Consider the following 26,860-nt stretch of genomic DNA (forward strand, 5'->3'; position numbering starts at 1 on the left):
GTAAGGCCAATAAAGGGTGCGTTAACAAGCAGTAACTGCTGCTGGGAGCTGGGGCTCACTCCCCCTGGGGATGCTCTGAGAAACTGCAGAACAAGCCTCAGAATTGTCCCACCAAAGCACAGGGAGGCTGGCACAATTACTCACCAACTCCCATCCCGCCTTGGCTGTGGGCCGCCCGGGTAGTGGCAGCCCTCCCACACCTCCGGTTGTACCTGCAAGTAGACAGTGCAGCCTTCCACAGCGCCAGAGACAACCCTGAGGCCACAAGCAGAGACCTCAGGGGGCATGCGTGATGTGGGCACCTGGCACGGGAAGTGCAACCAAACCTAGCGAACAGGAAAACACGGCTTTGTGGGTAGAATTCTGAGAGGAGGATGAAGCCCCACCACTCCTCAGTCACTGTCCCTTCTCACACAGCCACTGGATCATCCACCCTACACATTCTCAGCTGTTCAAAGCTATGAGATACACAAAGGGATTTACCCCCCAGCCAGCCAGGGCTGTGCTGGCCCCAAATACCCCATAAGGCCCTTCATAAACTGTGCTCCGGCCTCACTGAACAGCCCCATGATCCCCTCAAGCCTCCCCACGCGCAGATCCCCTTTGTTCCAGGCAAGGCTTTCCCTCCCTCACTTCCCCTGTTTCTTCCTCCTAGGACATCAGGGCCTAGCCCAGGTGTCAGGACCACCCAGAGGTCAAAAGAAGCCTGGACGGAGGGCTGGGGAGGAGAGACCTGAGGTGGGGGGAGAGATGGATGAAACAAGACGGGCTGTGTGTTGAGTTGATAATGGTTAAAGCTGGGTGTTGGCAACGTGGTCCTGGCACGCTATTCCCTCTGCTTGTGAGGTGTGGAGATGCACCGCTGGGTCTCCCTCTAGGAAAAAAACTGCTGTTCAACTACAAGGAATGAAGTTGGCTGACAGGGCTCGTCTCAGCTTTCAGGTCAGGTCTCCCTCTTCATGGGCCGCCCTACTCAATGGCCGAGCAGGGTGGGGGCACCAGGGCCTGGCCGTTTCTGCCCACTGGGGACTCCCTGGTGGGCCATTCCTGCCCTGGAGCTCTCATTGGGTTGGTGGACTTCAGCTCTGCCTGGTGGTCTGGGGCTCTTCCTGCCTGTTCCTGCTTCCTCCTTCCTCTCCTCCCACCGTAGTCAGACCTGCATCGCACTCTGAGGCCTTTCCCCATCCAAGCCTGCTTCCTCCACCTGCACCTTTCACAGGTGAGGCTCCTCAACAAACCTCTCACACTCCTAACTCCCTCTTGGCAACTGCACCCACAGGATGTAAACCGACACGATTGGGGTGCAGGGTGCTTCACCCCCACCCCTGCCCCCACGGAAGCTCCAAAAATAATGAAGAAATACCAGAGTTATAAACATTGTGTTATATTTAAATGTCCACATATCATAAATGAATGCTTTTCACATTACAAAAAATACAGTGGCTATATATATAAGCTAATTTTGGAAATAATATCAAAAATTAAATTTGTGGTCCTGGGGCCGGCCCCACAGCCTAGTGGTTAAGTTCGGCGCTCTCTACTTCGGCAGCCCTGGTTCAGTTCCCAGGTGCGGATATACACCACTCGTTTGTGACCATGTTGTGGGAGTGACCCACATACAAAATAGATGAAGACTGGCAACAGGTGTTAGCTCAGGGCTAATCCTCCTCAAGCAAAAAAATAAAATAAAATAAAATTTGTGGTCCTTTAGGGATATGAGGCCCCAGCCAAGTGGCCCTCCCTCCCACTGCCCTGCTAGACATCACAACTCTGGGAAGCTCTCCAAGATCACCCCAGGCTGCATTGGATGGTCCCATCTACGCTCCCATAACACCCCAATCTCTGTTACTAGATTACTGTCCCGTACTTTCTGCCCCACCCATCTCTGCCTGCACCTCGACTCGGCAGTGAGAAGCTGGGGGACCTGGCACAGAGCAGGCACTTAGTAAATGACTTTGGATCAATCACTGAATGACCGACTGAGGCACTTGTCACCAAAAGGACCCCACATAGGATTCATCTTCACAGTGCTCCCACAGGTTTACAAACGCTCCGGAATAGAGACCAAGTAGCTCCTTTTACTCTATGTAAACATTGAGGTGGTGGAAGGAAATTGCTCAGAGGTCCTGTTATAAGCCTTTCTCAAGCTGTGGGAGGACCCATGGGCACCCAGCCAGGCACCGCTGATGCTCTGGGGCAGGACCCCTCACAGGCGGGGAGGGAGAAATTATACCCGTCTTCCGCTGTGCTTCTCTCCAAGGGAGAAGACCTCTCGGTTACTGGCAAAGACAAGACGCCCAGCAGCCTCTTCTGTTGGGTGGGACCTAGCTGGCCCCAGCCAGGCGACATGGCTGGTCCTCTACCCACCAGGTTCTGGGGCAGGATCACCAGCCAGGGACCCTGGGTCGGCTGGGGCTCCAAGAGCTGGCGCCAAACTTCTCTGGGAGCTTTGAACGAGACAAGGGCTTCGGTTTCTCTCTCTGGTCCAGGTCCTGGGGGAGATCTTCCAAAGAAGAGACCTCCAAGTCACTCTCATCGTCAGACAGCTGCGGGAGGTAAGTGGGAGAAGAAAATGCATTCTGCTAAGGGAGGATGGCGACGCAGGATGGACATGGGGCAAAATGCAGACCGGGAAGAAAGCAGCAGGGGGACACCACCCTCCTGCTTTCTCAGGTTTCCCTCTCTTTGAGAACCTGCGTCAGGGACCAGGGGTTAGAGTGACTTCAAGCACTCTTGAAATTCCTCTAGCCAGACCAAGGGAAGCTCCTCGGAAAGCCCTGTGTAGATCAGGTTGCTTTTGTCACTTAAATTTTCTCTAGACTTTGTAACTGCCCAAATTTTCAGAGCTAGAAGCTCAGAGGTTTGACTTTTCTGAATTCCTGAGCTGAATGCACCAGGGGCTAAAGCGCCCACCTGACCTCCTCTCAGACTGCTTCTCTTGGGTCAGGCCAGGTTGGTAATCCAACCAAAGGAGTGCGAGGGGAGCTCCAGATGCCAGGACCCTGCAGCTGGAAGGGGCCTGGGCTGCGGCCAACGGGAGAGCCCAGAGTCAGCAAAGGACGCAGGCTACCAGGATCACAGCCACCCATCTGGAGTTCTCAGTGCCCATGCCGGGACGAGGCCCAGGCCACCTGGGCTTTGACATAAGCATCCTGTGCATTTTCTCCTGGAATGTAAGGCCACCCAGTCAGAAACCTCTGGGGGCCCAGGGCAGCAGCAGGCTCTGCACAGCGCTTCCCCTGCTTTGCTGGTGCTCTTTCACAACACTGGGAAAGGAATGAATATTTGTTCTAATCATTTGGACTCATGACTCACAAATGTACACGAGCTGTGCAATTAACCAAACACATTATGTAGTAAAGGAGAGAGCGAGTATGCTACCGAGAACCAAGAACTGCTTGCCCACTACTTCTGGGTTTTAGCAATAGCATTGGTCATCCCAGGATGCACCTTTTGGAATGACAAAGGTGAGAATGGAACATGAAGTAACAAGAACTCAAAATGTTTCTGCCTAAGAAAGTAACAGGAATGTGGGAGTTGGTCCCTGACAGGGAGCAGTGAGGGTGTCTGGTCATGATAAGGGTCAGGGAGGCGGAGCATGTGAGCTCTAAATCTGATGGCAGCTAGAGCCTGAGAGAGCAAGATCATCAAGACATTCAGTGATGAGGACAAAGGTGTGCCGTTGTTCCCACTGTATGTTGTTGCCTACTCTGATGTGCTGTGTGATGACACTCCAATGCCCCATCCTTGGGGAGAAATCTGCTCTGCAGACAGCCTTGTGTTGGGGTCCTCGGAGGAGTGAAGGAATGGGGAGGGGTCTGCTGTGGGATGAGCCAGAGCCCTAAGAGGCAGCTATGGCAGGAAGGCAGACTCAGAGCCGTATCCAGGCTCTACCAGAGGCAGGAAATGGAGTGTGAGTGGCCAGGAGAAACAACCTACCATGTAGTTGCCTGAATAATGGACCAAAAGGCCTTTTCATATTAACATGCACACAAGCAACAAGCATTTGAAAGAGGCCATCTCTCCACCTGCACAGGAGCAGAGGAGACAGTGAGGTCACCTGCAACGTCCCACTAGGGCCAAGGCTGACACTTGCAGGACCCTCCCCCAACCCCCACCCTAGGTCCCCCAAACTCAGAGCTGGCTCTGCACGGACTTTCAGGGCAACTTCCAAGCATCCTACACCCTACCTGGGGCTCCCTCCCTGGTGTGGCAGCCCTCTGTGGCCCAGCATCGGGCATTAGGAACAGTTTGACGCCTCCAACAGGCTTCTTCGCCGGAGCCTCCAGCTGCTTCTCGAGGTTCTTGACCATCGACTGCACCAGTGTCTCTGGAAGGCAACCAGAGGCTGTGTCAGCGAGAAAAGCCCAGAGAATGAATGCCTCACCCTTGTGGCTCATGGCAAGGCTCTGGTGTGGACAGAGGGAGTGTGGCAAAGGTCAGAAGGCAGAGGGAAGGACAACCACGAGGAGAGGGGCAAAGAGAGAGAGAAGGTCCAGGCCCGCGTGTGCCGGTGATGCGAGGCTCTGAGGATCCTGAAATGTAACAGTGCAGACTTGAGGACAGGGCTGGGACAGGGCCTACGTCTTAGGCAGCTGTTCTTCCTTCTTAATAGGAGGCTAAGGCAGAACCTCTGCTCCGTTGGTACATGAACTGCAAAACTAATATGCAGACACATCCTCCTTCAATGTCTTCACAGACACAAGAAGAAATATCATAAATATAAATTAGCATAGGAGGGCTGTGGCCAGTCTTTCTGCAAACTCTGCACAGGAAGGGAGCAAAGCAGTGACCTACATTGTCTAAGGACTCCTGGTGATGTGGCAAAGGCAAGGTGGATGTGCGGACCTCAGGAATGATCAAGAAGCAAGGAGCTAACTGAGGCCTTCTGGATTCAAACGTCAGAGGGCCTGAGCAACATCTGGAGCTAAACAGCCCTTGGCTCATTGGTTCATTCAAGAAATGTTTGCTAAGGGCCTACTACGTACCAAGCACTGTGTTCCTCACCCCCATGAATCATCTTGTCCAGACACATCATTCTACAACAAAGGAACCAAAACCCCTCCTACAGGCACAAGCAGGTAGCAAGTGACAGAGCCCGAACTGCATCCGAGGACTCCTGACTCCCGTTTCCAAGATTTTTCCACCCTATCGCCCTGCCAGGCAGGTTGTCAACACTTCTCCAAAGATCTGGTTCTGGTAGATTCTGATGGACTAGGAGGCTTGGGCTATGCTGTGGACAAGATGAAAGACAGCAGAATCCATCAAGACTTTGCAGATTGCACACACCTGGGCTCACACCCCACTGCTTCCACTTTCCAACTTCAAAAAGACAGAACCATAAGTTCCATATTTTTAAACTAAGCCTTGGCTAGAAAATGCAACTGAAACCAGAAGCCACAGGCCTCATTAATACTTTTAAAGAAAACCTTCGTCACCTGAGGTAGCCAGCCCACCGGAGCCCTTGCCAGGGGGCTGGGCGTTCCCCTCCGACGTCTCGGTGTCAGACCAGTCCCAGTCATCCTCTGGCCGGGACCCCATCCTCGAAGGAACTCTCGGGGGCTGGAGAGACACACGCTGCACAGGATCTCCTTCAGTGTCCTCTTCAGAACTGAACGGGGGCGTACTGCCATGGAGAAGAAACGAGGGACGAATGGGCCAGAAGGAAAAGTGAAACACATTTCACCACTTGCAAGTGTGTTTGGTTTGCCCAGAGCCAGCCCTGCTCCCTCCCTGGACAGCCAGGAGTCATCCTGGAGCATAGCAGCCACGCCAGCTCCTCCCTTAGAAGATGAAGACCCAGCTATTCCAGTGTGCCAGCTGCTGCCCGGGAAGAGATGGGGAAGGGGCGGGGAGGTTCATCCTGGCTGGGACCAAAGGGCCCCAGTCTCTTCCTATGAGCTCAGTTTGAACCCCACCTGAGGCCCCTCCTGTTCATTTCTCTCTGTGCCCCTCACATGTCTGCAGAAGCCTCTGGAGAGCCCAGGACAGGGATGCATGAGGCCGGGAGCCACATCACGGACCCGGGGAGGGTGCAGAGTCCAGGGCTCACCTCAGCCCAGGCCCCGGGGAAGCAGGGGTGCCAGAGGATCCATGGGCTCTGGGGCGCGGAGCTGGGGTGGGCACCTGGACGAGGCCAGGGCCATGGCTGCCGCGGCTCTGAGGAGTTGTCATGGGTGGCTCTGCCAGCTTGGATGGCAATGTCACATGCAGGGTCCTGGCCTTTGGCTGGACCTCTTTGGTGAACAAAAGGTTCTGCTGGCTCTTGGCTAGAAACACAGATAAGAATGATTTTCAGAGCATACCCACCTGGGCCCTCAAGCCTGAGAGGATGCCGAGAGAGGCTCTGACACACTTGAAATGGACAAGTCACTCTGCTGCAGTGTAACCGCAGCAGATTTAATAATTTCCCCCACCCCAGATGTCCCGCTGCTCGCCAGACTTGGGGCTGGGACCCATGGTTTCATCAGAGACCAGGAGAGCAACTGGTGTTCCAGGGTTATGTCATCATTCTGGGAGACCCATAGGAGGCTGCACGTCTGCAGTGGGACCCAGCATTGTCTGCAGCTCACCCCCGACATAATCCTAGAGGCTGACCTCGCTAAGGCCGTCTACCCTCTCTACCCACTCAAGCTGCAGTCGCTGGTGTGCGGGCAGCCTTGCAGGAAGGCCCTGCTGCCACCAGAGGTCACCGCAGGACCACATGGGCTATCAAGACCCACACAACCTCCTCCCAGAACGGCCCGTTGCAGGCAACTAGACGCGCCCTCTCTCTTCCAAATTGCATCAAGACCCACGGAGGAGAAGAGGGAGTCCAGAATCAGCAACTGTTTTATGGAAAGATAAGAGGAGAAAAAGTGCACAGCGGGAGTCTTACACGTGTGGATCAAGTCACAGCGTAAGATGTGTCTCTTACTCTAGCTCAAGGTCAAAAAACATTTGAAATACACTGCTCTCAGTGAACGCCGTTATTCAGAAGTGGACCTTCTAGGAGAGCGTCAACGGAAGAGAAAGGGGAGGCCGACAAACTTGCCGAGGGAGAATAACCACAATAGCTACAGCTGCCGTGTACAAATGCAGAGCTAATAAGCACTTCACAACCTCCATTTAGCTGCAGACACCCTCGGAGAGCATCGTTTTCCCTACTCGACAGAGGCTTCGAGAGATTAAGGGACTCGGTGAAAACCCACCATTCCATGGGAGCAAGTGGTAGATGCAAACCCAGGGCACCCCAAATCTACGGCTCTTGCCACCGCCCCTCTACACCCCACGGCTTTGCCCCAGAACAAAGGAGGCCGCGTCTGAGCAGAGACAGGAGGTGAGCATGCACAGGGCACTCACAGGGGACCTGGAAAGAGAAGCGTGTAGCACAGAGCTGGAAAGAGAGGTCACAGTGCTCACCTCACATGTCAGTGACATGCCCTGGAGAAGACAGGACCCCAAGACCAGGAAGGGGAGAGGAGACAAGAGGGCTTCCTGACTACAGGAGCAAGGGCTAGAGGGGAGGGTGGCACCTGGAGGAGCAAGATACCTTCCTCTCCTTGGAAGCCTGGACTCAGGGGTGTTTCCCTTCATCTTCCCTGACTGCCTGTCCCCTCTCCTGGGAGCTCCCACTGCCCTGGGCCTGTCTCCATCACACAACTGTCCCGGCCAGCTCCCCAGCTGAGGTGGCGGCCCTGGCTCAGGTGAGCCTTGGTAAGTCCTGAACTAGATGAGCGAGCGAAGGAAGGAGTGCACACCTGAGCAAGAGAGCAAAGGGCTGGAGCTTAAGCTGAAGTGTGCAAGGTGGGTTAGCCAACAGGACAGATACCCTTCTCTCTGTGATGTCTGTGCACGACAAAGAACCGCCCTTTCCTTAGAGCTTCTAAGATCAGACGTTTAAACTAAATAGGACAGTTTCCCAGACCAACACAATTTCCATCATTTCCTCACACCAACGGTCCTCTTATCTATTTAACATTTTTATACTAAACAACGCTACTGTCAACCACAAAATACCTGCTTCATATTTGTCCAAGTAATAATTTCATGCTCTCACAAGACTGCTATGTTAGTAACAGTTTTTCTAATTCACATGGAGAAAAGGAAAGATTAAATTTTAAAATTATTGGTCCATAGACCAAGTAAAATTATCTCTCATTTCCCTAGAGATATGTGGACCACAATCTGGAAAATTCCTCTGTGCAAAGAGCTCAGGTTGGGTCTGCCTGGACAGAGGAAGTGATGTTCCTCTGGCTGAGTATGTCCGTGACTGAGAAGACGAGTGAAAGCAGCCGGGGCATCCCCCTGCCTGAGCAGCCCAGACTCATTGAAGCACCGCCCCCCCCCCCCCAAGGCCTCCAGGTACAGCAGCCCAGTGGATCTTGGAATCCTCCAGAAATGGGGGGCTCTTGAACCTAGGAACACAAGTTCCCTTTCTCCCTAAATTCCTTGAGGACAGAGGCTGGAGGCCCTCACCCACATACTTTAATCCTCCACGAGAACCACAGGCCTTCCCTTGTCACGGCCCCGGGGGCAGAGGAGCAGCAGTGACTCGGCCCAGGGAACACGTCTGAGCTCTGAGGATTTGTCCATGCAGAACTGGCCCAGCCCCCACGCCCACCCACTGCCCCAGAGCAAGTTTTCATCTGATGAATATTTGCCGCTATCTGCAGCCCCAGCGCTCCCAGGCCCAGGGCCTGTCTCCTAGCACCGACATGCCTGGTTTAGAGAGAAATACCAGAAACCCTGCTGGAGCAAAGTTCAACTTGTGGTAAAGCAGAGCAGAACAGAGCTGCCGAGCGAGGCTGCACGTCAGAGCAGGGACATCCAGGGTTGGCCACGAGCTCTAGCACTGGCTCTCTCCTGCTTCCCTGAGGGATCCCAGGCCCGGCCCACCCCACCTCACCCCAGACTTCTGGACTCAGTCCCCTGTGAGGACCCTATCATCTCGTCCTTCAGAGCCATGTCCCGATGCGGGCAGGGATTACACCCTGCTCACATGCAAATAAGCCTTGGCAAGAACCAAACCCTCCCAGGTCACAGCCCCCAAGCAAGCCTCTCACCAACTTACCTGGAGCCTGGCCGTCCTGCGGGGACCCTGCAGCCCTGTTCCTCTGTTTCTCCTTCACTCTGCTGGTGGCTTCCTTGACGAGTTTTTCCCTCAGACTCAAAAATTCAGAAAACCTCCCCGCCTTCTGCTCCCGCTGGGCTCTCAGGAGGGACTCCAGGTGTCTGAGAGTCTGCGCAGGGATTCCCTTGGCACCCTAGAAGAGACAGAAGTTCCCCTCTGGAGACAGGGGCTCCCCTTCTCCTCCTTCTCCTAAGCCTCTCAACCTGCTGCTGCTGGCCTGGAAGTCACTGTCATCAGCACGGGAGTGTTCTGGAGGAGGATGAGATGAGCATCAGAGCAGGGTGAGCAGTAGCTTCCCGTCCTGCTGAAAGGGGGCTGGTTTAGGGTCCGGGAGCCCCGTCAAAATGCACATAGCGGGATGACGCAAAGGGCTGCTTACAATTCTATCAACACCACGGCACAGGGGGTCTAGACGGGACATCACAGTACAGGGGGCTTGGACAGGACTTAGACAGAACACCACAGCACAGGGGACTTAGACAGGACATGCTTTTCCTCCACCCGATTGAATCCTGGGATGGGGGAGCATGACGTGCTCCTTTTCGTAACCCAGGCACTATTGTTATGCACTGTGGCTAACAATGCTCGAAAAAATCAACTGCAAAAAACAAAAGCCAGGTACCCTTCAAAGACCTATTAGAAGCTGCTTGGGCTCTGACATCCACCCAGAGCCCATGGGAGGGTCTTAGGAGGCATCCGAATCCCAGATGAGGATTCATTCAGGTTAGAAAGAAATGTTTTAATCAGGTCTGAACATAGGCCCAAAGTTAGATTAAGCAGGAGTTGAAAACCGCCAAAGATGAGTGAGTATCCTTATGAAATTAAACCTAGGTGTCCTTTTTTTTTTCTAATCTTACTCTACACAACAGTATTTTCAATGACATGATCATTCGGCTACTTTAGTAACAAGGTATGTTTTCATTTAATAACAGATTTCATTAATGCCCTTCACGATAATATGCATGCTCTGGTTAAACACAGGCATGAAGGAACAATGGCATTCGAATACTAATTTGTACCAGACCCAGCTTTCAGAGCCTGTCCCACCCGTAGCCACCTGCTGGATGGGCGTGGCCACGTGTGCCATGGACGATGGACTCTCCATCCAAGGGACCCATCCAGAGGTCAGATTGAACCAATTAAATTCCCTCTGCAAGAAAATTTAACTAGAGACACAGAAGAAAGCAACCAGTGAGTGGAGAGCACGGAGAGCTCAGGACGCAGGGTAGCGTGTCAGCCAGGTAGGGCTGATCTCAAGAGGCTGTTGGAGGAGACAGAGAAGAGACCACACTGCACTGGGAGATGAGGGTGAAGCTGTGGGGCTTTATATTCCCGGACACCAAAGGCACCCCAATTGGAAGAAATAAGATGAATAAGCTTATAAAGTAAAGAATAATTGATCATTTGTCAGTTTAAGAACAGCCCCTGCCTACATGGTGGGTATTGGCCCTTACAACAGTAGCCCTGGGCTTACCCTCTTTATCCCCATGCTTTCCAGTTTCTCCTCCAGGGTGTCCTCCAGGACTGGCCTGAACTGCTTCAGCAAGGTGGGGTTTCGCCTCAGAGCTGCCAGCACCTTCTGCTGTCCATCTCGGGAGGCCTCCAGTTCTGCAGCACAGTCACCTAGGTCAGCCTGGGCACCTGCAGCATCCACTCCTAAAGCCCCACTGCACCTGCCTGGCCCTCACTCGGCCAGTGATCCTGGTCTCCAGCCCGTGAGCCCAGGGCCACTGACCCTACCCAAGTGTCTGTCCCAGGGTCAGAAGCTGGGATGTCTCTGCTCCTGGGTACCACTGCCTCAGACCCCCCACCCACCTTCAGGATTCTCATCGCCTGCCAGTCTGGACCTGCAAGATCTGGGCTCATCCTGTCCCAGAATAATGGGGCATTTGGGCTTTCGACTTCACTTGAGTCCTGACTGCAGCTTGTTCCCTGGACTCCATTCTGACCCCAGATTCCAGGCCCTGCCTGCTGCCAACTCCAGCCTAGCCCTGGCCCCACCTGATGCCCTCATCCCATTGCTGTGCCAATTCTGTTCCCGTCCAGGGGATACAATGGTGACACGATAGACAGGTCCCTGCTCCCTTTGAGTCTACTGTCTAGATCAGGGCTTCTCCCTCCAGTTGCCATAAACATCAGAATCACCTGGGTTCAAAAGGCACCTTCCCTGGCCCCACACTCCAGAAAGTCTGATTGCACAGATCTGGGGAAGGGCCCTGGAACCTGCATTTTAACTTGCCTGGATGATTCTGACAGAGGTGAGCCACAGACCCCACCTTAAGAAATACCAACCCAGAGGGCAGCAAAGTGAGCAATTACAATAAAATGTGGTAACTGCTGCAAAGGGGCCACCCACGGTGAGACACACAGGCCCCCCAGAAGCACTCTTCAGGACCACTGGGGGGGCCACTGTGGTCAGGGCTGGACCAGCCCTGTGATGCACTCAACAGACATTTACTGACAAGTAAGATGAGTGTGAACAGGCCAGAGCTGGGTGCTGGGGACACAGAAGAAAGCCATCTCTCTTCTCTCAAGGAGCTCAGTGTCCAGGGTGGCGATCTCAAGCCTGGCTGCAGACCTGAATCACCCAGGGCCGAGCCCAACAACATCAGAATCTCTGAGGGTGGGCCCCAGGCCTTAACAGTGATTTTTAAAGCTCCTCAGATCTTCAAACAAATAGCCAAGCCTGAGAACCGATTGTTCTAGAGCAGTGGTTCTCACAGCGTGAGCCATAGCATGGGCTTAAATAAATTTAGTTTCATCCATCCAATGGAATATTGCAAAGCCCTGAAAAAATAATGAAGCAGCTCTACATAAAGGGATATAAAATGACTTCCCAAATAAGCTGCTAAGGAAATAAATAACTGCAGAACATGTAAAGTGTGCTCCCACTTGGGAAAAAGGAAAGGAATGCATACACATGTGCGCTTGGATTTGCACCAAGTATCTCCAGAAAGATACACGAGAAACACTAACAGTGGACTGTCTGGGTGGAAACTGGACAGCCCGGCAGGAGGGACCCCCACTTCTCACAGCACATCCTTTCACAGTCTTTCTTTTCTTTTGTTTTTTCCCCTTTTTTGACCATCAGCATAGATTACTGTCTCAAAAGTACAGAAAAATATTATATTAAAAAACAAAATAAAATACTCATGATGAACTCTTTGGTGACACAGATAAAACCCTTTCCCGGGTGCATCTGCTGCTGACTTTGAACTGTCCCATCCCAGCCCGGCTGATGCGGGCAGGCCCGGGTCAGCAGGCTGGCTGTGCGCACTCGCTCATCTTCCCTGGAAGCTCCTTCTCCCCTACCAACCCAGGAGCTCCCCGTGGTTAGGGAGCATTGCTATTTTCTTCGCTTCTCCTTTGCATGCCCTCGAGACCTCTGGTTGAGAGCTCTGCAAATTGGAGGCGGTCACCGAATGGAGTGAATTACAACAGCCGGGACCCGGTGCTCTGAAGAGAGAGCCGAGGCGGACGCCTACACACCAGTTAGGCCTGCATGATGTGTCTGCAGCACACGCACCACACAGAACAAAACAGCAAAGGCCGTTTGAAGCCAATGCAGTGACTCCTCATCCACTGCTCCAGACAGTACCAGGGGAGAGGCGGTGGGGCAGGCACAAGGGACAGGCTGTGCATCAGATGCCCCCCTAAATTCTGGCTCCACCACCTGCTGGCTCTGTGACTCTGAGCAAGTCACTGACCCTCTCTGAGCCTGGGTTTCCCCATCAGTGAACCAGCAGATTGCATGTTAGTACCCGCATGTCACATGCTGGCACACACAAGGTGCTTAAGAAATATTTATTTCACGTCCCTAGTTCCCTGCATCCCGTTCAGTGGGCCAGATACACTTAAGTAGAGCCAAACTAAACAATGAGAGGGCAGTGAACCTGTTTTCTGCAGTGGACACCAGGGAAGAAAATGAGGTCCCACCTTCCTCGGAAGAGTCCTCTTCTGTGTCCACAGCCTTCGGGCCCTCGCAGATCCCTGAGGAGAAGAGGAACAGTTAGTGGCTCCAATACCTGGACCCCATCCCTGACTCTGAGAAAAGCATGGGACACCATGTGAGTGGTGGCCAGAAAGAGCAAGCCCTTCAGCTGTTTCTTTCCCAGAGAGAGGCAGGATGGAGCAGTGGTCACAACCAAGGACACTGGAGGCAGAAAGATCAGAGTTCACGTTCCAGCTCTGCCCCTCACTAGCTGTGCGTGACATGGCAAGTCCTTGAACCCCTCTAAGTCTCAGTCTCCTCATCTAGAAAATTAGGATAATAATACCCAGCCCACATGAAATCGTGGGGACAAGGTAAGGAGAGAAGGAACCTGAAGTGCCTGGCGCAGCGCACGGCACTCAGCGGTTATTAATGGCTCCCATCCCAGCCATGGCACTGAGAAAGCTCAGGCCCACAGGAACAGGACATCTCCGAACTAGTTGCAAGGCTGGGAAAGAAATGTCTGGTCTTGAGGCAGGGGATGGGCAGAGATGGGTGGGTTTGCAGGAAAAAGCAGAAGTGTAGCTAAAGGGCCAGGCCAGGGGAGGTGGTGGAGTGGGAAGGCCAGGTTCCTCCAGGGGCTGGTCAAGGGTCAGGAGCAGTCCCCTGTAAGGTGCCATCTCCCTCTAGACACCAACACCTGCACTCCATTACACACTCACACACTCACACGTGCGCACACACCAGCACACCAGAGTACCCAAGAGGAGGGGCATGTACACCCCAAACAGGCCACATTCACATAGATTTGGGGTCAACTTGCTACATGCTGGGAGCAAAGCAAAGGTCAGTGGCCTGAACCACAGGCATGTGAATTAGAAAGAGCTTGTTCAGGAACCCCACTGCACCCATCACTGCCTCCAAGATCCCCACCCTCCCCACGTCTCCACCACCCCACAGAGAAGAGCAAGCCAGGCAAGGACGCCTGCCCGCTGCATAGAATGCCTTCAGCACAAACACCAGGCTGGAGCCCTGTCTGTCCCAGAAGCAATCGTCTTCTCTCTTCTCAACTCCCCTCGCCCAGCCAGAGAGCCTGACACCACATGTCCACGGGCAGCTGTCACCCATCCTCATCCTATAAATTGACTGGTGGGCGACAGAAGAGAGAGGAGGCCAAACAACAGCCAAGACTGTTCCAAACCACCCCGTGGAGACTTACCCTCCGCTTTTCTGAGAGACATGGTCTGGATCTGCAAAGATGTGGAAGAGAACAGGTTACGGCCAGCAAGGAACTCTGCTCTGAGCAGCAGGTCTGCCTAGCACCGTGAAGAAGGGATGGCCACTAAGTCCCGGCTACCTACTGGGAACTGGAAGGAGCTCAGAGTACACTGCCCCAACCCCCAGTTCATCTCCTGCCACCCAGAAGTGAGAGAAGATGGCACCAAGGTTGAATGGCAACAACCAGGATGGCACCCTGCTCCATTTTCCCATGGCGGGGAGGCAAGAATGCCCCCTCTTCAGAGACTATGGTTTGAAGGGCAGGAGCCCCCGGCAAACAGAGGGGGACAGGCACACAGTCAGTACTATTGGTACAGTTAGAGGAAGACAGCCAGGGCAAGGCAGACATCTGAGCTGAGCGCCCCCTGGGACAAAGGAGGCATGATGCTGATGGTCACTGAACTGTCTGCTCAACTCCCCTTTTCCAGGAAGGGAAAGCCTTTTCCAGGCTCAACTCCCCTTTTCCAGGAAAGCCTCTTCTTCCTCCTTCCACACAGTTGCAGACGGGGCAGCCACTTAGGACAACGTGACCCCAGACCACAGCCATGGCTGACTGTCCAGCTTTGGGCAGAGAATTCCAGACTGGTAACATGTGAAGTCAAGAACTATGGGCAGGGGCCAGCCCCGTGGCTGAGCGGTTAAGTTCGCACGCTCCGCTTCGGCGGTCCGGGGTTTTGCCAGTTCAGATCCTGGGCGCAGACATGGCACCGCTCATCAGGCCACACTGAGGCGGCGTCCCACACAGCAAAGTCAGAAGGACCCACAACTAAAATATACAACTATGTACTGGGGGGGGAGGGGGCTTTGGGGAGGAGATGGGAAAAAAAAAAGATTGGCAACAGTTGTTAGCTCAGGTGCCAATCTTTAAAAAAATAAATGAATAAAATTAAAATTAAAAATATATGGCTTGCTTTGAATGTGGTCATTAAAAAAAAGAGCTATAGGCAGTCAACTGGTTTTGGTTCTCTTTGTTTATTTACTTGTTTGCTTGTTTGTTTCGCCATGTGGGACAGATATGGAGTGGAAGCTGATCTTCAGAGTAAAAGAAAAACTTGAAGCAGATACAGGGAAAGGAACAGAGACACAGAGCAGAGGAAAATCCTGACCACATTCATGCCTCCAGTTCCAGTTTACTCCAGGACTCAGCTGCTCCCCTGCCTTGAGCTCTGTGAGATACCCTGTCTACCTTAAAACAAATTCCTTCTTCTGCTTAAGCTTGACTCGTTTTTATTACCTGCTGATGAATGACTCATCTAATGTCCATTTCCAACTGTTTCCTCCTTTGCCCACCTCTATTCTAGAGACTGTAAAACTAATTATTCAGTTTCTAACCTTCCTGGCAGCTACAGTTGCCCATGTAACACAGGTTTAACTGATAAAACACAAGAAGTCTTGGGAAGGGGCCTTTTCATCAACTTCTTCCATTGAATATGGTCGTGATGGATGGGGCTACGGCAGCCATCTTGCAACTATCAGAGTCAAGCATGAGAGCAAAAATCAACATGCTAAAGATGGTTAAAAAAAAAAAACACAGTCTGTATTTCCAATGGCATAATTTTGCTACCAAACTAAGGCCAACAACTGTCACCTCTTTTGGTGTTACAATAAAAATAAACCTCTATTAACCTATTTTGTTATGTTTAGCCAGCGGCTTCCTAACAGAAACATCTGCAAACAAGAGCTCTGGGTAACGTAAGGAGGAAACCTCCAGTCTGGACCTGAGGTGGCCCCAGCAGTGAGGAGCTAAGTGTTTTAAGGGGAACAGTAAAAAGAAAAGCAGCAAGGGAGTGGGTTAGATACGTTGACTGGGTGCACTATGGCTGGGGTGCAGGAAGAATGGACTAGATGGGGCAGTGGGTTCTCAGCCCAGGGAAGCTGTGTGGGAGGTGGTGTCAGAACCATGACAAGGACCTGAGACCACAGGAGGGGCCCAGTTGGGGAGAGATACACTTCTCCACCAAGCTGGGGCTCAGAATGGGGAGCTGAGCCCGGGCTGGGCAGAGAATTACCAGCAACAGGTGAAGAGTCACAGGGCCCAATTCCAGGAGAGGCTGCTCAGTGAGTAAGTGCCTTTCCATCACACTGGTTTACCTGACAACCTCATCAGAGGCTGTTCACTTATGAAAAAGGTGTTGGTTGAGAAGCTATGTCTGAGAACAAAGTGAAAAGAGCACAAGCTTTGCGTTCCACCTGCCTGGCTAGGGGTGACTCTCACCCCTGTCACTTAAGCCCTGTGTGGACTTAAGCGAGCGCTTGACTTCTCCAGCCTGCCTTGTCATCTGTCAGTTGAAGATGGGGAGAAGGTGATGTCCACCTTGAAGATCATGAAGTAAAAGCAAAGTATCGACCAAGTGCTGGCACATATATGGTCTCTGGTGTCACTGTGAAGCCACTACACAACCCCAAGGACAACAGCACATCTGCAGCCTGGAGGGAGGCAGGCCAATCCTCTCCACTTTGTGCCCCTCCAGCCTGAGGACTCTTCTGGTTCCTTAAAGAGCCTGACTAACGGAACTAGCGCCGATGAGTCCAGAGAATCTGAGATCCTCCCAGGAAGAGGCCTAGGGGACCAGGGCCTGGCTGGGAGGAGGGACAGACCTACCATCTCCTCCTGGGAGGCGATGAGCCTGGCTTGTTCCTGGAGCTGGGCGTGGAGGGTGCTGATCTGGCGCTGGGCCTGGGCCGCTGCTTTCCTCTGATCCTGAGACAGGGAGGCCTGGAGCCTCTCGTTCTGTTCCTGCAGCTGGTGGGCACAGGGCAGTCAGTCAGTCACATGTCTGCAGGGATCTGTGAGAGCCCAGAGTTGGCCGTGCCTGCACCTGCGGGCAAACGCTGGTCCGGGTTCCACCTAAAGCAGGGTACAGCGTTTCCAGACCCGGGCAGGTGGCTTCCTAACAAGACTGACCACCTTCCAGGGGACATTTTCAAGCTGTGCCTGAGGAGAAGTCAGAACTGAATGCAAGCACCCAGGATCAGGGCAAAAACGCTCTCTGCCAGGGGTGGCCCCACTGAAGGACGGCAGGTAAATGGAGGCCATTTAAAAATCATCACATAGATGATTTTAGGTGAAAACAAAAGGTGAAGAAAATGTGGTAACATGCTGCCTCCGGTGTAAGAGCCGAGAGAAAATGAGACTATCTATGTATATTTGCATAAAGAAACTCTAGAAGAATGCACAGGAAAGCAATACAAGTGGTCACCTGTGGGGTGGGAGTCGGGGACAGGTAGATGGAGACAGGGTGGAAGTCAGACTTTACTCAGTGTACCTTAATATATTTTTTCTGCTTTTGGAACAAATTTGAATGTATTTCCCATTTTTAAGTATTTCAAATAAAATAAGCCCACCAGGTGGGAATTACGGGCACGGGGTGTCTACCACATGCCAGCCTCTGATCAAGCCCCTTCATGTGAGGTTTCTGCTGGCAGAACCTGGGCTCTTGGTCATCGGCTTCCTCCTCATTTTGCCACCTCCTCAGGGACATTTTTACAGAGGCTGTTTGCCCTGCCCTGAGGCCTGCCACTCTCTGTTCACGGATCTCAGTATCTGAGCTCTCCCATGTGGGCTCCGCCTGAACTCCCACCGAGGGCCACAGCCTCCTGGTTCCCTCCTGGGTGGGATTTCAAAGAAGAGCCCAAACACAAAAGACCAGGCAATTCATCTGAGTTTACCGCATAACCCTCCTTGGAGGGCTGAAGGGGTCGCTACAGAGGGGGCCACAGAGTAAAGGATGTGGTGGGTTCAGAGGGAAGGCCTGGAGGCCGCTGCTCCTGGCCAGGGAAGCTGCTCTCTGGGCCACTGACTCCTTCTGTGTATTGATGGGGGCCAGCAGCCAGGAACAGTATCAACGATAAAGTATCCGCCCACCAGTTTCAGGTTGGTGTGAAGGATGGGGGTGCCGAAGGATGCGAGGAGGTCACGGGAAACCAAGCTCCCCCAGACCAGCCAGCGACACCTACCTCTTTCTTCTGAGCTGCATGCTGTTCCTGCAGTTCCTTCATTCTCCTCTTCCATTCTGTTTTCTGAAAAGAGAACAGGTTTATCAAACGGGCCTCTCTAGATATTAAAATACAATACAAAGCTACAGGAATGAAAAAGTGCTGGCTCATGATGAGGCAGACAGAGCAGTGAAGAGGACAGAAAGCCCAGACAAAGATGGGGGGAAAAACAGAATCTTAGTCTGGGGGAAGATGGGTTACTGACAGGTGATGTTCAAACAAATAGCTAACTGTCTGGAAAAAAATATGAACTTGGATCCTTATTTCATATCTTACCCAAAATAAATTCTAGGTGGGTCAAAGACTTAAAATAGAAGTGACATCAGCAAGATGGCAGAATAGGATGCTCCAGCCCTTGAACCACCGGCAGATGACAATACCTTTATGGGAGCCCAGGAACCCAGCCCAGAGTGTCAGCACCACAGTGGAGCAAAAAACCCAAGAACAGATGCATTGCAGAGGTAAGAAGATCACCTTACCATCAGCCTTTCCCCAAGGCAGCCAGCTCAGTGGTAAGAGAGAGCCCCTCAGCCTGCAATTTCTCCCATGGGGGAAAGTGAGAGAGAGTGCCCAGCCTGAGGAACACTGCCCAGGGGGCCCACTCTGTCTCACCCCGCCCAGGACTAAAGGAATCGGCACAGCTGAACTGGCTCTTGGTGCTGGCAGATGGATCTCAACAACTGGCCGCAGATGCTGCTGGCTGGCTTGTGGACACCAGTAGGTACGGAAGAGGAGAAGTAAAGTGTAGAGTATTGTATGCAATCAGAGTTAAGTTGTTATCAACTGAAAATAAGCTGCTGTAACTACAAGACATTTATGCAAGCCTCATATGATCACAAAGAAAAAACCTGTAGCAGATACGTAAAAGAGAAAGAGAAAGAAATCAAAGCATTCCACTACAAAAAAAATCATCAAATCACAAAGGAAGACAGCAAGAGAGGAAGAAAGGGACAAAGGAACCACAAAACAGTCTGAAAATTAACAAAATAGCAACGGTATGTACTTACCTATCAATAATTATTTCAAATTTAAACAGATTAAATTCTCCAATCAAAAGATGAAGAGCAACTGAACGGATAAAAAAAACAAGATCCAGGGGCCAGCCCAGTGTCATAGTGGTTAAGTTTGTGCACTGTGCTTCATCAGCCCAGGGTTTGCAGGTTCAGATCCCAGCCAGTTACCTACATACTGTTCATCAAGCCATGCTGTGGTAGCATCCCACATACAAAATAGAGGAAGATTGGCACAGATGTTAGCTCAGCAATAATCTTCCTCAGGCAAAAAGAGTATTGGCAACATACATTAGCTCAAAGCCAATCTTTCTCACCACAAAAAAAAAAACAAAAAACAAGATCCAATTATATGCTGCCTGCAAGAGACTCACTTCAGCTTTAAGTACACACATAGGCTAAAACTGAAGGGATGGAAAAAGGTATTTCATGCCAATGGTAACCAAAAGAAAACAAGAGCAATGACACTTATATCAGACAACATAGACTTTAAGTCAAAAACTATTACAAGAGATAAAGAAGGTCTATATATAATGATGAAGGGGTCAATTCATCAGGAGGATATAACAATTGTAAATACATATGCACCCAACATCAGAGCACCTAAACATATAAAGCAAATATTAACAGAACTGAAGGGAGAAATAAACAGCAATACAATAATAGTAGGAGACTTCAATACCCACTTTCAACAACAGATATATCATCCAGACAGAAAATCAACAGTGAAACAGTGGACTTGAACAGCACCATAGACCAAATGGACTAAACAGACATATACAGAACACTCCATCCAAAAGTAGCAGAATACACATTCTTCTCAAGCGCCCAACGAACATTCTCCAGGATAGATCATATGGCAGCCCACGCAACAAGTCTTACCAATTTAAGCTTGAAATCAGATCAAGTTAATCTTTTCCAACCATAATACTATGAAACTAGAAATCAATAGCAGGAAAGAATAGGAAAATTCACAAATAAGTGGAAATTAAACTACACACTCCTGAACAACCAACGGTCAAAGAAGAAATCAAAGGGGGAACAAAACATATCTTGTGACAAACAAAAGTGGAAACACAAATATCAAAACTTATGGGATGCAGAAAAAGCAGTTCTAAGAAGGAAGTTTATATTGATAAACTTCCACATTAAGAAAACAGAAAGATGTCAAATTAGCAACCTACTTTTGCACCTCAAGGAACTAGAAAAACAACAAACTAAGCCCAAAGTTAGCAAAAGGAAGAAAATAATAAAGATTAGAGTAGATATAAATGAAATAGAGAATAGAAAAGATCAACAAAACAGAGTTGGTTTTCTGAAAAGATGAAATTGACAAATACTTAGCTAGGCAAAAAGAAAAGATAAGTCTCAAATAAATAAAATCAGAAATGAAAGCAGAGATGTTACAACTGATTCCACAAAAATGCAAAGGATCACAAGAGACTACTACAAACAATTATACACCAATAAATTGGATAATATGGAAGACATGGACAAATTCCTAGAAACATACAACCTACCAAGACTGAGTCATAAAGAAACAAAATATCTGAACAGATCAATAAAGAGTAAGGAGATTGAATCAGTAATCAAAAATCTCCCAATAAAGAAAAGCCTAGAACCAGATGGCTTCACTGGTGAATTCTATCAAACATTTAAAGAATTAATGCAAATTATTCCTAAATTCTTCTGAAAAATTGAAGAAGGAACACTTCCAAACTCATCTTATGAGGTCAGCATACTCTTATCAAAAGTCAGACCAGGGATCTACAGGGAAAAAAATTACAGGCCAATATCCCTAATGTACATGGATCAAAAATCCTCACAAAATACAAGCAAACCAAATTCAACAGCACATTAAAAGAACATACATCATTATTAAGTGGGATTTATTCCAGGATGCAAGGATGGTTCAACACACACAAATCAATAAATGTAGTAAAACACATTAACAGAATGAAGGACAAAATCATATGATCATCTCAACAGATGTGGAAGAAGCATGTGACAAAATCCAATATCCTTTCAGTACAAAAACTCTCAACAAATTAGGTATAGAAGGAATGTATCTCAACACAATAAAGGCCATATATGAGTAACACATTCAACAGTGAAAAGCTGAACACTTTTCCCCTAAGACCAGCAACAAGACAAGCATGCCCACTCTCACCACATCTATTCAGCATAGTACGCGAAATCCTAGAAAGAGCAATCAGGCAAGAAAAAGCAATAAAAGGCATTCAAATTGGAAAGGAAGAAGTAAAATTCCCTCTATTTGCACATGACATGATCTTATACATAGAAAACCCTAAAGACTCCACCCAAATAAAAACTGTTAGAATAAAAATTCAATAAAGTTGTAAGATACAAAATCAGCATGTAAAAATCAGTTGCATTTCTATACATTAACAACAAACTACCCAAAAAAGAAATTAGGAAAACAATCCCATTTACAGCAGCATCAGAAACAACAAAATACATAGGAACAAATTTAACCAAGGATATAAAGATCTATCCACTGAAAACTATAAAACACCAATGAATGAAGTAGAAGACACAAATAAATGGAAAGATATTCTGTGCTCACGGACTGGAAGAATATTGTTAAAATGTCCATACTACCCAAAACAATTTACAGAGTCAATGTAATTCCTATCAAATTTCTAATGGCATTTTTCTCAGAAATAGAAAAAAAAATCCTAAAACTCATATGGAACCACAAAAGACCCCAAATACCCAGAGAAATCTTGAGCAAAAAGACAAAACTAGAGGCATCACTTCCTGATTTCAAATTATATTATAAAGCTATAGTCATCAAAACAGTATGGTATTGGCATAAAAGCAGACACATAGACCAATGGAATAGACTATGGAACCCAGAAATAAACTCACACATATACAGTCAACTAATCTTCAACACGGACACCCAGCATACAAAATACGGAAAGGATAGCCTTTTCAATAAATAGTGCTGGGGAAAATGGATATACACATGCAAAAGAATGAATTTGGACCAATATCTTACACCATACACAAAAATAACTCAAAATGGATTAAAGATTTAAATGTAAGATCTGAAACCATAAAACTCCTAGAAGAAAACATAGAGGAAAAGCTCCTTGACATTGGTCTTGGCAATATATTTTTGGATGTGACATCAAAAGCACAGGCAACAAAAGCAAAGCTAAACAAGTGGGATTACCTCAAACTAAAAGTTTCTGCACAGCAAAAGAAATAATCAACAAAATGAAAAGGCAAGCTACGGAACGACAGACAATACTTGCAAACCATATATTTGATAAGAAGTTAATATCCAAAATATAAGGAATTCATACAACTCAATAGCAAAAAACAAACAACAATTAAAAAATGATCAAAGGACTTGAACAGACATTTCCCCAAAGACCTACAAATGGCCAAGAGGAATATGAAAAGGTGCTCAACATCATCACTCAGAAGAGAAATGCAAATAAAACCACAGTGAGCTATCACCTCACACCTGCTGAGATGGCTATTATTTTAAAAAAACAAGAAGATAAGTGTTGGCGAGGATGTGAAGAAAAGGAAACTCTTGCACACTGTTGGTGGGAATGTAAATTGGCACAGCAATTATGGAAAACAGTACAGAGGCTCCTCAAAACATTAAACACCGAGAGTTACTCATTTTCTCTGGGTATCTCCCAAGTATATATGAGGTATACATGTTAATAAACTTGTTTATTTTTCTCTTTGTTAAGATAAATTAAAAATAGAACTACCATATAATCCAGCAATTCCACTTCTTGGTGTTGATCCAAAAGAATTGAAATCATGATCTCAAAGAGATACCCACAATTCCATGTTCATTGCAGCATTATTCACAACAGCCAAAATATGGAAACCTAATAATCCATCAACGAATTAATGAATAAAGAAAATCTAGTATATAAATACACTGGAATATTACTCAGCCTTAAAAAAGAAGGAAATCTTGCCATTTGCATCAACATGAGTGGACCTAGAGGACAGCATGCTAAGTGAAATAAGCCAGATACAGAAAGACAATACTACATGATCTCACTTATATGTGGAATTTAAAATAGTAAAACTCATAGAAACAGAGAGTAGAATGGTGATTGCCAGGGGCTAAGGTGAGGAGAAAATGGGGAGCTTATGGTCAAAGAGTACAAAGTTTTTTATGCAAGATATATATATATACACTGTATTGTATACTTAAAATTTGCTAAGGAAGTAGATCTCATGTTAAGTGTTATTACCACACACACAAAAATAATAACAATAATAAGGATGGGAGGAAACCTTGGGAGGTCATGGATGTGTCTACGGCCTGATGGTGGTGATGGTTTCAAGGGTGTATACTTATCCCCAAACTCATTGAGTCATATACATTAAACATATACAGCTTTTTACATGTCAATCGTACCTCAGTAAAGTGGTATGTATGTACGAATGAATAAATAAATAAGGCCACAAAAGCACTAAAAGAAAACGGAAGAATATTTTCTTTTTAAATCTCACAGTGGCCATAAACAAGATTGATCATTTTAACCACATAAATAGTATTGATTTTGTATGGCCAAAGCCACAATAAACAAAGTTGAAGGACCAACAGAAAATTGGAGAAAATAGCCACAACAAGAACAAAGGACTGGCTTAATTTCCATACATTATACAAACTCACAAGTTGGGACGGAAGTCAACAGAAAAATAAGAAAGGATGTAAACAGAGTTCATAGAAGAAGAATGGCTTTCTTTAATGTGAAACTTGTGAAACATCCACCAGTGGAAACGTTTTACTGCTGACTGTTAGACATTAAGCTCTTTGTTAACATTCTTGGAAGACAGGAACAGAAGCACAACATCATCTAATGACTGTGCCAACTGCCGTTTCTCATCATGGAATCACCATGATACAGACCATGTATAACCGGACTGTTGTAAGATTCATCCAGCAGTGGCCAGGGCCACCTCCTACCAGTTCACGAGAGAGGATTGTGCACAAGTTGTCCCAATTCCATATGCAGTGACCTTACATTGGTGGCACGAAATCAGCCATGGTGGGAATATTTATACCATGGAAAATGACAAGCGCTACAAATCAAAGCTTTTTTAGTTACAGAGAGCCAGTTGTTAAATATTTATCATCACACCATTCATTCCAAATATTTTCAAATCCAAGCGATAGTCACACTTTCTAAGAGTTGTTTTCAACTGGGTTGGACTCAAAATGAAGATAAAAGTGCAAAATAAGAGACACAGCTGTACATATTCTGATATTGCACACATGTACATCACCAGCCTCACCTGAGAAGCCAAAGAACCCTATTCTGTGCTTTCACATCCTGGCAGAACAGGAATCTTTGTTGGAAGACAACATGCCTCTTGGCTGGCTTGGGGAAGAAAGGCATGGGTGTCTGCTCACCTGAACATCCATCTTCTCCTTCAGTGCCTGGAGCTCCTGCGCCTGCCTGAGTCGCTCCTCCGACTCCTCATCCCGCAACGACCCCAGATGGGACTCGATCACACTGTGGGACTGCAGTGCCTGCAGTTTCTGCAAAGGCCAGGGCATAGTTTTATTTGGATGAAGATCTGATCACGATGGTGTCTTTGGCCCTTGAGCAGTGTCAGAAGAGCACACCTTACCCCAACGACAAACCCCAAACTTGTCCCCACTAGATAGCTGCACACCTGCTAATCACACAAGTCCACACTCCCCTTCACTAGAGTTCTCCTGAGAGCTCAGTCCTTGCAGAGGAGAAGCAAATTCCCATGGAAGAACAGAATTCAAGAGTGGGATTTCAATTGCACTGAAATTCTGCTGTATTCAAACCCAAAGCTCGCCTGACAGCTGCCCCATTTCCTCCTCAGTCTTGAAAAGGCTGAAGAGAATCAGATTTGTAAGCCTCTGGAAGCGTCTCAGGCACCCCAGACCGTTCCCTGAGGACTCCTGCCCCTCCTCCCACAGAAACATCCTGGCTGTCACCAAGAAGGCCTGGCTTTGCCCGACTTGGAGCCGTCACCAATGCCTAGTGATTCCTGAGCTAGCAGCATGTGATCTGAAGGAAAAGTGGATCCAAGAGAAGGCGCCTGTACACCCAACTAGGGTTATATTTTTCAATATATCACTCCTGCAGTAACAAAGCAAATAACTCCATCTCTGTTTCTGAATAAATCTCAGAAGCCCTATCGAAGCCTCAATGAACTGCAAGTCCCTGAGTTTAACTTGGCATTGTTGTTGCTAATCTTTAACTCTTCTCGATTACTGCTCAAGCAATATTAGGTCCAAATGTTCACCTTCTGAACCCCTCGAATACTTTCACAGTCGAATGCTTTATCAGATGTATGCCCAACTCTCAGCCTCTAGTGGGTCACTTCTGTCTACACACTGCTGCTCGTGACAACCAGAGAGCTGGCTGTCTTGGCATTACAAACCCTCATGGTATCTTCCCTGAACTGGGGACTCCTGGATTTACCCTACATCTAATCTAAAGTTTTCTCTTCAGTCAGGTAACTGAGCCAAAGGAAACTCAGATTTCTGTAACGGGAGAAAGTTTTGAGAAGAAATATTTTGAAAACATATTTAGCTCTCATTGGCCCTCTTAACATCAAGGAGAATCTTCTCCTGCATTTTGAAAATGGCCTGTCTTACAGAGTTTCACAATCACTCTAAATAGAATCTTATGTTTTTACCCCCAAAATTTTAAAAATAAATTAACAAAATAATTATCCAACTACACTGAGAATTTTGTATCCAGTTTGGTTCCTAACTGTAATAAAAGTAAAATAATAAAATGTCAGGTGAGAGGAGACGGGGGAGACACACAAACACAAAAACACAACATAAGCAGTCCGATAGGAGAAACACACAAAGAAATGGATGTTCCAGTTTAGGAGAATGAGATCAAGTCAGAAGGAAACCATGGATGGTAAGAATCATGTCCTCATCTACCAAAACTCAGAATTTCTAACCAAAAGCAACCCTTTGACTCTTGATGAGGTGGTTTCTGAACAACTCCAAAATCAAATCAATACCTATTTATCAAATGTCTCATCAGCTGGCACCTTGTCAGGGAAGTGTGGGAGTCGGGAGAGGTGTAGACGAGCTCAGGAATGGTGGGTATGGAGCTGGGGGTTAGGAGCATGAGGTTCACACGGCAGAGCAACATCTTGTCTTCCACAGATCATCCCTGACCACACGGGGGGCACATTTAGGACAGGAGGGCTCAGGTCACTACAGATAATCACAGGTGCACACACACGCACACACACGACTCTCATTTCAACCCCTCCGCCTTCCATCCTCAGCTTCCCATCTCAGATTAAGACGCTGGATCACTGAAGACTCCAAGCGCATCCTATGACAATCCCCTTCTGGAAAAGTTGTCTAGATGTTTCTTTAGAAAAAACATGAAACGATTATGAGAAACACTCTTTGACAGTTCATTTTGAAAAACAAGAAAGATTCTCCTTGATGTTAGGAGGACCAATTAGAGCTACACACATTCCGAAAATATTCCTCCCCAAAACTTTTTC

The 26,860-nt window shown here is 48.4% G+C and overlaps 1 protein-coding gene across 25 annotated transcripts in view; it reads right to left on the reverse strand.

Annotated features, from left to right (window-relative positions):
• DZIP1L (DAZ interacting zinc finger protein 1 like) overlaps positions 1–26,860 on the reverse strand; it is a 104,420-nt gene that overhangs the window by 60,462 nt on the left and 17,098 nt on the right. For 12 of the 25 annotated variants that reach the window (XR_006889011.1, XR_006889021.1, XR_006889017.1 and 9 more), the window contains 12 exons: positions 24,750–24,878; positions 18,279–18,341; positions 16,924–17,064; positions 14,263–14,293; positions 13,049–13,102; positions 10,587–10,720; positions 9,053–9,245; positions 6,053–6,269; positions 5,439–5,626; positions 4,191–4,330; positions 734–2,546; positions 145–326 (listed from right to left, as the gene is read on the reverse strand). Coding sequence is in view for 2 of the 25 variants with exons in the window: in XM_046663869.1 (XP_046519825.1) it covers positions 2,385–2,546; positions 4,191–4,330; positions 5,439–5,626; positions 6,053–6,269; positions 9,053–9,245; positions 10,587–10,720; positions 13,049–13,102; positions 14,263–14,293; positions 16,924–17,064; positions 18,279–18,341; positions 24,750–24,878 (1,452 nt within the window). In the remaining 23 variants the exon portion in view is untranslated. The other 13 variants (XR_006889010.1, XR_006889009.1, XR_006889008.1 and 10 more) reach the window with 5 other exon arrangements.

The sequence above is a fragment of the Equus quagga genome, chromosome 1 (assembly GCF_021613505.1).
Source record: "Equus quagga isolate Etosha38 chromosome 1, UCLA_HA_Equagga_1.0, whole genome shotgun sequence".
In the NCBI taxonomy this organism is placed as follows: domain Eukaryota; kingdom Metazoa; phylum Chordata; class Mammalia; order Perissodactyla; family Equidae; genus Equus; species Equus quagga.